This window comes from Gracilinanus agilis, chromosome 6, assembly GCF_016433145.1.
Source record: "Gracilinanus agilis isolate LMUSP501 chromosome 6, AgileGrace, whole genome shotgun sequence".
NCBI lineage: Eukaryota > Metazoa > Chordata > Mammalia > Didelphimorphia > Didelphidae > Gracilinanus > Gracilinanus agilis.
The window spans coordinates 39705210-39716952 of record NC_058135.1 but is presented as its reverse complement, the minus strand read 5'-3'; the positions used below and the strand labels follow the sequence as shown (position 1 = coordinate 39716952).

General features: G+C 36.9%; 1 protein-coding gene across 1 annotated transcript in view; it reads right to left on the bottom strand.

Annotated features, from left to right (window-relative positions):
- Positions 1-11743, bottom strand: part of WDFY3 (WD repeat and FYVE domain containing 3) — a 325051-nt gene that overhangs the window by 182598 nt on the left and 130710 nt on the right. Inside the window, exons 11-12 of the mRNA XM_044681612.1 lie at positions 7256-7449; positions 745-1202 (exon numbers count right to left, since the gene is read on the bottom strand). Of these exons, the coding sequence (XP_044537547.1) occupies positions 745-1202; positions 7256-7449 (652 nt within the window). The remainder of the gene's footprint in view (positions 1-744; positions 1203-7255; positions 7450-11743) is intronic.

Below are 11743 nucleotides of genomic sequence, written 5' to 3'. Positions count from 1 at the left end.
TATATATATATATATATATATATATATATATATATAATATTATTTCACACTTATGCCTCTCCGGTTACATCCATTCTTATGAGAATAAAAGAAAATTTTAAAATCTAATACTAAGAATTATGCTAAGATCAAATAATGTTTATTAGTTCTTGGGAGCACAATGTTATTAACTACACATACCTGGGTTTATGGACATTACACTAGGATAATCAGATAGTTTGCAATTTTTAAAAATTGATCTTCAATTAAATTCCTAATATGATGGCCAACCATGAGTTCGGAAGTGAGACTAAGCTCTTAGAAACTCTGTCAACAAAATAAAACTCCTGAAATAAAAGTTACAAAGCCTTTAAATTCAAGAGTGGGGACAGATTGTGTATCTGACTGCTGCGTGAGGACCAACTTAAATAAGTCCTAAGAAGCTCACCAGGAGAGGGCTGGCTCCCAGGTGTGGAAAAGTTTGGTTGGCCACAGGAGCTCCTGAAACTATCTAAGAGGGAAAGACTATGATCCACACCTGCGGGGAGGTGAGGGGCATTCTTTATAAACTGGATACCAAGTGACATCAAAATACCAGGGACATTTGCCAGAAAGGTAGACTGTGAAGTTGGTCTGTCTTTTGAAAGAAGGTGGGATATAAATCCTAAAAAGATTAAAATAAATAGCGATTGCTTAAACATATCAAAATGTATTGAGCCCATGCACTCTCAACAGCCGAATTCCTGGAAGAAAGTAGACTCATACCTCTCGAAGGAATCTGTGGCTACTTTGTAGAGATAAATAAAGAGTTTACTGCAGTGCCGTAATGTGGGTGAGACAGAATCGACAGATGTTAAATCATCTTCCAGGAGTCGCTGAAATGGCTGGGTATTTGAGGGGAAAACATTTAAGGGGCTTATCTTCCTTAAGTCTGAAAAGCAGCCAAGAAATCGTACAGCATCTGCCAGTTTCTCATACTGGATCTCTGTTTTGAAGAAATGAGAGTTGGCTGGTTCATAACGCATAGCTGCAGTCAGTGTGCAGAAAACAGTGTGAAGAAGTTCAAAGACTTGATTCTGATTCACTTTCTCCCAGCCATTCTTGGGTGGACAACTCAAGGATCTTTCCATGGCAACAAGCAAAGATGTAATGTAGACAAATCCTCCAACTTTCCTAAAAACTGTTCTTGTGCGATGACTCTCTCTTAGAACTGAGAGGAGGGCCTGCAAAAATAAAAAACACCACCATGAAATACAGAGATGAAAAGGAGCAACATCATGTGACAAACTAAGGAATTCTTCTAGTTTCAATCTAACAAATATTGACTGAACCCCTAAAGACAAACTATGTGGTGATTTAAAGATAAAACAATTCCTTGCATTCAAGGTACTACTATCCTGCCAACAAGAGCTGTAGTTTACACATATAGCACTCTGAGATGTGCAAAGTGCTTTATGTGTAATCCCATGGGATTCTCACATCAAATTTTGAGAGATTAAGTACTATAATAATCATCACCATTTTACAGATGAGAGAACAGAGGTTGTGAGAGGCTATGTAATTTGTCCACTATCAGATTAAGTATTCAGGAGAATTTGAACTCAAATCTCCTTGATTCCAAGTTCAGTACTACAAGTAAGCAACCAGAAAAATAGTCTATAAGGGCAGGGCGCGGGGAAAGAATTATAGAAGTATCCAAGAGATCTACAGGATAAACATATCTGGTTTGGGGGCTTCAGAAAAGTCTCTCAGATGATCCTAGGAAGGCAATGGAAGTAAGGACAGAAGAGTATGAGGCAAAGCAAAGAGTTAGAAGGACACAAGGTGTTACTTGAAGAATAGCAAAAAAAATAATAATAATTTTAGTTGCAGTGCAAGAAACATGTATATGTCTAAGAGGGTCTGAGACTGAAAATTTTGGCTGAGTGTATATTATGGAAGACTGAGAATATCTTGCTGAAAAACATAAATGCAAGAAAATAAGACTAAATAAGACATTACTAAATATTTTTAGCAGAGTAAGCTTCTCTAAGACAAGGATAGTCCAGCACTGGTGTGCAGGATGATTTGAAAGAAAAATTTAGACAAGAACAAGAATTGAGAGTAATGTAATTATCTAAAGAAAGATACAATGAGGATTTGAACAAAGACGTGGCAGTAGGAATGTGGAGACAACAGATTCAAGAGAGATACTGGAGGTAGAATTTGTATAAAATGGCAAATAGATGAATGCTTTATATAAGAGAGGAAGAAATCAAAGGTTAACTAGACATTTCTAGTGTGAGATTAGGAAAGAAGTAATGCTCTTAATAGAAATAGGAAAGTTCTGAATAGGGATCAATTTGGGAAATGAGGGGTAGGTAGAACTATATCCTCTTCTAAGAGCTGGGGATATAATACAAAAAAAATGTTCACTTTCTAATGGGGGAGACATTATGCAAATTAACTGTGCATCCAAGATATGTACATGATAAATAGAAGGCAATATCATAAAGAAGTGATAAGCAATGGAGAAGTAGGGGAATAAAGGTGTCTAAACATGAGATGGAATTTGAGCAGTCTTGAAGGAAGCAAAGGAAGCCAGGAGGCAGAGGTAAAACAGAACTCATCAGGCACAGGAGACAGTCAATGAAAAGACATAGAGCCATTAGCTGTCATGTGTCAGTAACAGCCTTAGAACTGGTGTAGCTAGATGGTATTGTGCCTATGGTATTGAGAAGACTGGCAAAATAGGAAGGGCCTGGGCTGTGAATAGCTTGAATTGTCAAACAAAAGATTTTATATTTGATCTTGGAGGTAATAGGGAGCTATTAGAATAGGGGGAGACACAGTCAGACCTCAGCTTCAAAAGAATCTCTTTGGCATGTGGGTGGAAAACGAATTTGAATAAAGAGAGATGAGGGAAGCCAACAGAAAGCTACCGCAATAATCTAGGCATAAAGTCATGAGAGTTTGGTCTAGGAGGAAATCATGAGTGGAGAGAAGGAGACAAAACTGAGAGATGCTATGATGACAAAAAGGATTTAACAACTGTTTGGATACTTGGGATGGGTGTAAAATCAAGGATGATCATGAGCCTGAGATGATGGTGGTTCTTTTGACAGTAACAGGAAAATTGGAAAGAAAGGAGAATATGGGGGAAAGGAGAAGTTGATAGCTTTATTATGATACATTCAAGCTTTATATGTGATGCAATATGCATGTCCAAAAATACCAATATTGTACTTAATGGTTTTTTAAAGGTAAAATGCAATTGCAACAAACATACTATTCATTCTGAGATAATGAAGGTATTTATTAATACTGGTTGAGTGCTCACTCTTATGAAATTAACTACCCTTAAAATAATTAAATAACTAATTTTTTCCAAGTTCATATCTTTACTGTCTGTCTGTCCCTCTCTCTACAATATCACTTACCTCAAAGCTTCAAGGACCTGGGATTTCATTACTGTGGTTACTTTCTCCACCAATATAGACCACAGCCTTCCTAATTAATAACTTAGTAAATGGTCTCTTTGTGGTCAAAGAGGGAAAAAAGCCACTCTGTTCAACCTCCTAGCCTAGTCCTTGGAGGACAGGCTGACAGACACCCAAAGACTGTTGCCTAGTCCGTGCTGCAAAATCTCAGCATCATTCATCAAAGATCTGCCCAGAACTACTAACTGCCTCTTGCTTGGTGCCAACTTGCCTAGAACCGTCAATCCTTGGTTTGCTATTTTAGTGCTACTTTTATGGACTTTGATAGACATCATCACTGTAATTATGCCTATGGAATGCAAGATTTCCATGGCTTCTCATTCTGTACAATTCTTATTCATATCTTCCCATGAATCCAGAAAGCATTCTCCTATTGTGCTGGAGTCCTTCCTCTAGAAACTTGTAACAAGAGGGGAAAGAGTGCTGGGTTAGACACAGTTCAAATGCTACCTCTAACATGTACTTCCTTTGTGACCTTGGAATAATCCCTTCCCTTCCTTAGGGCTCAGTTTCCTAATCTTTAAAATGAGGGGGTTGGATAACATGACCTCCAAAGTGCCTTTGAGCTCCTAATATACAGCACTGTGGCCTCTGGAAATCAATGTACCCAGGCTGCATATCGAGACTACTTAATTTTCCAAACTTAAACATGACTAGAACATGCAGCTTCTTCAACCTTTTCAAAACCAGATATTCCTCTTTCCTGCTTAAATCACTGTTAAGAAATTCCTTCAAATTTTCAAATAAATGTTGATATTAATCTGTACATGTTCATTTTTCTAGAAATGAACCAAACTGAAATTAATCTTGATTAAGGTACAAAGTACCATAGTGGATAAAGCACTAACCTTGGAGGCAGGACTATCTGAGCTGAGATCCTTCTCCAGAAAATCACTAAATGTGTGACCTTGAACAAATCCTTTAATCATACTCTATCTCAGTTTCTTAATCTGGAAAAAAATGAGGATAATAATAGTACCTACCTCACCAAGTTGCTGTGAGGATTAACTAAGAAAATATATGTAAAACATATCCCAAAACTTTCATAATGCTAAATAAAGTTATCAATTATTTCAAAGTTTGTCATTTTTCTCCTTTCTATTCAAGCTAGAAGGAAGAATATCAAATAATCAAAAATAAGATAAACTATCTTATCACAGATGAGAATTTAACTGAAAGAAACAAAAAGAAAAGATTAAATGGGTGCATCTCTAAGATAGCAATTTTAGTTTAACATTAAAAATTTCTCCTTTAAAAAGAAATCAACATTTCATTATGTCTATTTTTATAGATGGAGAAAGATCATTCTCTCATCCCCTGTGATGTTATTCCCAACCAGCACCGACAGTTGTCACAACATGATGTTTAGGACCATTGTTACAGGAACATGGGGACAGTAGCAGCAGTAATTCACTGTCCTGAAGCTGTTAATTGTTTCAATTATTTTGTAATTACTCAAAGAAAATTAATAAATCACAAATACCATTTGACCCAGAAATTAAAATGTGAAGACTAAATCCTAAGAAGATCAGACACCAGAGAAAGCAACCTACAAAGAAATGTTCTTGGTACCATTGTCTGTGATTACAAAAAGTTGGAAAACAAGTAAGCAACAAATAATTGGGAAATAGATGAACAAGTTTTGGTGATGCAATAGAATGTGACCGTACTGTGAAGAATGAAGAAATATGAAATAGTAAGAAAAAGGTGGGAAGACTTTTACAAAGTGATCTATGAAAAAAAGAGCAGTCAATAGCACACCAACATACAAAATCATAACAAGAAAGTAAACAAAGTCAATATATGAGAGGCTAACCCCAATAGTCAAGGTCAGAACCATCCTGAAATAAGAGAGTCCTGCCCCTGTTGATCTGGGACAGACCCTCATCCTTTACATACTCTTGAATGGTATAAGCATACCTTCCTTGAGGCTGAGTAAGAGTCAAAACTCTCTTTAGAGGTCCCACCTCTACAGGAACTCTCGGCCTTCATCACAGACTCCTGGTGGGTCAACTGAGGTTTTGGCCTTGGCTTCTCCTATTTAATTCCCCTTGCAAGGCACCAACTATACATTAGCTCTGTTCCTTGCTGTAATCCTGACAGGCCACAGCCAATTGTTGTGAATTGTGTGTGTAGTAGGCTTCCTGTAATACCTTGGGTGCTTTGCTTCTCGGATAATAATTCCTTTCTCTAATGGTGGCTCCTCTAAAACCTGGCCACAGGCTATGTGGGCACAATGTTGGGAACCGGTTGCTTGGCTGCTGAGCAGGATGTGGGGTTCTTGGGAGCTGATCTAACCCTATTTCATGGGATAGCTTGAGCCAAGTCTTGCCAATTTGCCATTGTCCCTCTCTTCTTCAGAGCCAGGACTGGGCACTGATCTCACTCAGTCTTGTACAGAACACTGACTGCTAAAACTCAGACATATGTGTGGGCCTGTCCACTTCCCTTAGGAAGTGTTCTGGTCCTGTCTCTTGCAGTGACTAAGGTATGGATGATGCAGGTTCTGACCCTGCTGTCTCTAGCTGTCTGTGTACTAGGTCTTTTAGTTCCCTGTGATCTTGGAAGCCTTTTGGTGTACTCCTCCTCATGATGCCAGCATTGACAGCCCCTCCTACAGTTTTCTTTATCATTCTTTCTTCTGGTGCATTTTTATAGCTTTACTGTTTTATGGGGTGGGGATCTGAGCTCCCCTACATCCTAACATGGTGCCATCTTCCAACAATTCGACACATAAGATTTTGAAATATTACCTAGTTTGAATCACTCTGAATTAATTATATGCAGCTCCTATATTTTGATGGTATAGAAAGTAGTACAATCTTATACATGTACAAAATACTGTCATTTTCCAAATACAAGAAAGAATTGTTCTGTGAAATTAGTCCATTAATTTAATTAAAGGTATTTCAACAGATGTTTCCCTTTACCCTGGTTCAGCATTAAAATGTTCACAAAGGCAAAATTTGAAAGTGATATCTTTGCTTATAAAAATACAACACATTCACAGTTATTCAATTAAGGCAATACCTTATATTAATGCATTATTATTTTTTTCTTGGAGTTTTTTTTTAAAACCCTTAACTTCTGTGTATTGGCTCCTTGGTGGAAGAGTGGTATGAGTGGGCAATGGGGGTCAAATGACTTGCCCAGGGTCACACAGCTGGGAAGTGTCTGAGGCCAGATTTGAACCTAGGACCTCCCGTCTCGAGGCCTGACTCTCAATCCACTGAGCTACCCAGCTGCCCCCTTAATGCATTATTTTTAAAACAGAGGAATACTCTTCTGTGATATCCTCTAAAATTGATTCTGGGAAATCAAGGCCATGCTTACAAAGGGAAAGCTTGAGAATCTCCTGGCCTACAAAATACTTTCCATATAGGCCTTGTGGCAAGCTGCTCAGTCATTATCTGGCAGCCTAGAAAAGTTTGGAGAGGCTCACCCAAAGATCTAGTGACCAAAGGATTTTTGGTGGGTAAAGTAGGGCACAAAAATTCATACAAAGATCTAACAGTTAATGGAAGATACCCACACATGTGAAATCGCCTATGTTTTAAAGAACTGAAAAAAAATAAGCAAATTACCTAGGAAGTAATGCCTTCCATTGAGTGATGAAGTCCATTTCCCACAGCTATGGATTATGAAATGTTGTTCCTTTGAACCACTGAATTTTATACAATGGCCCCCACTACAATCTGAAAAGTTAACCTCAGTCCACTCCTAAAGGCAATTAAATTACTTACCTAATAAAAATTCATGCTTTTTAAAAAAATACAAATAAGATTTTTCAAACTTACCCTTAAAATGTCAGTCTTCAGTTGTAATTCAGTGGGTGGAGCTGAATGCATCAAGCCTAAGAGTGTACCCATGTCATCGTCCCCACTAGGGGACAGCACCAATTGCTGGATGATCATCAAAGCATGCTGCCTGCATTGGGGGTACTTGACAATATTGTGGGCACACCTTGCACCTCCAAATTCCCGGAAGATCCCTTGAAGTAAAAAACAGTAAGACAGGTTAGGATTTCCTCAAATATTTCAAATGAATTGTAGTTCTCCTTTGGTAATGAAATGTAGATTTAAATTTTAAATGGAGTTTGGTTTAAAATCACAAAAACTCCAGATTACAATGATAATTTATGCTTAAAGGCTATAACCACTAGCATAGATAAAACTTTTTTTTTAATCTTCCAAGAATTGTAAGTGATCTATTACATGATCAGGAGCCCACTAAATAGGATCCAGATTATTCACAAATACTTCTAATAGAAACCAGGAAATGTATAATGTAATATGAAAATCTTTAGCAATTGTCTATAATAACAAAATCAGATTTGCATGAAATAACTTCAAAACAGGATCTGAAAGACTAAAACAACTAAAACCATTGGAAGGAAAATGATAGCTTGTCAGTACAAGGAGAAGTACACTATCTCAGGTGATGGTAGTCACAAAAAGGCTCATAATATCATTATAGGTGGCCTCAGACACTTCCTAGCTGGGCAAGTCACTTAACCTCCATTGCCTAGTCCTTACCAGTCTTCTTACCAATATATAGTATTGGTTCTAAGGCAGAAGGTGAGGGTTTAAAAAAAAAAGAATACCTTTATAGGGTTTCATTAAAATAATATGTAAAAGTCAAAAAAAAATACAGTACTCTGCTCTCTTTATGAACACTTCTTTGGCAGTCAAAACAAGACAATTGATTGAGCAAACTAATTAGCTATTCTTTGGGGGTGGGGGGGAGGTTAAACAGCTAAGACCTAAAGGAATTTCAATCACTCTCAAGTGAAATGTCAAGCCTAGAACTACTTGTGGAACAGATTCCATTTGGAGCAGAGGTGGAAATCTCTTTTTTTTCCCCACCTCCCCAAGCCCCATCATCAGCCATGTAGCTTTTTTTTTTTAACCCTTTCCCTCTGTCTTAGAATTGATACTAAGTATTGGTTTCAAGGCAAAAGAGCGCTTAGAACTAGGTAATGGGGGTTAAGTGACTTGCCCAGGGTCGCACAGCTAGGATGTGTCTGATATATATACAAATATATACACATATTTGTTTATTGCTTCCCCATTAGATTATAATCTGCTTGAGGAAAAGGCCTACCTTGTGTTTTTTTTTTTTTTGTATCCCCAGTACTAAGCAAAGTGCCTGGCATATGATAGGCCCCTAATAAATATTTATTGCCTGAATAATCTTTCTGCTCCTTTCCACAATCTTCCTAAACATAGTACTTCTCACAAGTATATAAAAACCAGAAATATTTTTTGGCATTTGAGCCTTTTTTTTACAGATTGACAACTGTTTAAGACCTGTACATTATATGTTTCAAATGCTTGTCCTCATAACAAAGGCAATCCTTTTATACCTACATAATCAATTCACTATTTCAATAATCACAATAGCATTTCAAAACATTTTCATTCCTTGTCAAACCTCACATGGCTGGTCTTCCCTCTTCTCTCCTCTACCTCATCCCATATCAATATGAGGCTTTCTCCAACTTTCTCCTCCTTCAACCTAGTTTCACATGTCATCACCTATCTCCTTACCAAGACATCTCACCTTCTCCAGTGATCAGTCATTATACATTGAATCTTTCACGTTTTGCTATTTCTTTGGGGCAGAGAAAATATCCACCTAGCATTATTGTCCATTATGTGCCAGGCACTGCTAAACATTGGAGATAAAAAGTAAAGCAAAAACCAGTCCCTCTTCTCAGAGAGCATATGTATGTATAATGGAGGCAACAACAAGAAAAAAAGATAGACACAGGAGACTTTGAAGAGAATCTGAAGGTTGGTGCTAAAATTAAAGAGAATTGGGAAAGAGTTCTTACCTACCTAGGACTTCAGCTGAGACCTAGAAGAAGCCAGGAAAGATAGGAGGTAGGGATGAGGAAGGAGAGCATTTCCAACATGAAGAATAGTCAGGGAAAATGTTGAGAGCCTGTTAGGGCTTTAAAAGTCAAATTGAGAACTTTATATTTGATCTTGGAGACAGGAGGCCTCTAGAGTTTAATGAATGTGTATATCTGGGGAAGAAAGGGGGAAGAGTTCAGGGAGTGGGGGTATATGGTTAGAACTGTTTTAGGAAGATCAATTTGACTCTTGAATGCAGAGGAATTGGGATGGGAGGGAAGCCTTAAGGTAGGCTATTTATCACAATAGTACATGTGTGCACTGATGAGGGCCTTCACAGGAGAGAATATAGCAGCAATGTCACCAAAAATAGAAAGAGCAAGAACTGGATCCAGTTATTGGATATGGAGGATGAGAGAGAGTAAGGAGTTAAGGATGATACTTTAATAAGGAAGTTAGAAAGAGGAGAAGTTGTAGAAGAGATAATTGGGTCAGCTTTGGGTGTGTCACATTTAATTCATCTATGGGATATCCACTTTGAGATATCTAAAAGGCAATAGGAGGTATGAGAATGGTGATCAGGAGAGACTAAGAAGAAACAAGTAGTAGATCTGAAAGTCATGAACAGAAATGCTAACTGAATGCACTCAGTGCTAATAAAATAATCAAGTGAAATAGCACAGAGGGACTGCTCAGTTGGGGTTCCCCACTGTGATCTGGCATGATCATGGCAAGATTTAGGAAAGGACACAGAGAAAAAAATGGTCAGACAGGCAGGAAGAGAACCAGGAGAGAGGTGTCACCAAAAATGAGAAGAGAAGTATCAAAGAGAAGACTGTGATCACCAGAGTCAAAGGTTCCTTTTTTGAAATGACCATAAAGTCATTTACATAAATTCGCATATTACATATTTATATGTCATACAAAGTAATAATAATTAGTCTGTGAGCAAAAGTCTCAACCCTACCAAGGATAAATGTCTGAGAAATGAATTTTAGATGTTTCCAGATTTTGTTTTACTTTGCTTCTTTGCTATAGACCTTTTCTTTCAAGTATTACTGTAATAACCAGAAGTTTTTGAAAAGATAGAAGGCCAAGGTTAATTTGACCAAAGCTGGTCATTTCTGTAGTAGCTACGTTAACAGATTTTTCTTCATGTAAATAGGATATCTGAGAAGATTCAGTATATAATCAACTTAAAATTTACATGGTTATTAATATTAATCTAATTAGTCTGAATTCTTCATAACATTCTTCATCATATACCACTCAACTAGTGTTAGGGTTAGAGAACAGATACAATTTAAAAGATATTAATTTGCAATACTTCATTTAATCCACTTTGAGAAAATTTTAGAAGCAATTATGTAAGTTCCCAATTATTTTGGTATAGTTATATGCAACAATTTTAAATGCCTTTAAAAGGAGTCCCTCTCCGTTCTAAAATTCTATGATTCTCTAAATATTGATATTTACAATCAAAATTTTAAAATGAATTCAGAAACTCTGTCAAGGAAAAAAACAAGAAAGTATAAAAACAGCAATATATTTATTTACCTGATGAAGCTGTAAAAAGAGCTCAGTTACTTCCAATATATTTTACATGTCATGAAAACAATCCGTTTCAAAAAGAAAAAGGTTATGAATTTGTTTCTAAAGACATGATAATGGAATGATAAAACTGAAATACCAAATAAAGTTACATAGTACCTGCATTCCTTCTTACTAAAGTCTTATGAGCAATTCTGATCTCTCTAATTACAGGTGGTAAATTTGGGAAGAAAGCTACAATAATATTTAAAAATGATTATAGGAGAGAATCCTTAATAGTAGGCTATAAGTCTACCATAATATCTACCATGGTAGGTATTTAGCCTAGATAAAGAAAAGGCTAAAGTCTCACTTTGGAAACATTCAGTATATAGGAGACTACTAAAAGTTTTGCCAGATGATTTGCAGATCTCTGTATATGGTCCTAACCTCTCTCCTGATTTCCAGGCATGTCTCTAAAAACCAATTAGACATATGAAAAATAGATGTCCCATAGATATCTTAAATTCAACATGTGCAGAACTGAACTCGTTTTGTCTCTTGTTAAACTTCAGCTCAAATCCCACCGTCACCAAGAAGCCTATCCTGATACTCTGTAATGATAGTGCCTTCCCTTCACTTATTTCTCATTCATCTCCTATATATCTTGTTGGCATTTAGTCTCCCCCATTACCATCATCCAGGGCAAGAGTTGTTTTTTGCCTTTCTTTTCATCTTCAGTGCTTGGCACATAGGAAGTGCTTAATAAATGCTCAATGGCAACTTCTGTCTCTGAACAAAGTTGAAACTTGCTCAATTATTTTACTGACCTTATATTGATTTGTCCTTTTTCTATAAATCTAAAAGACAACAGAAGAAAGGAAAAGAGCAAGAAAC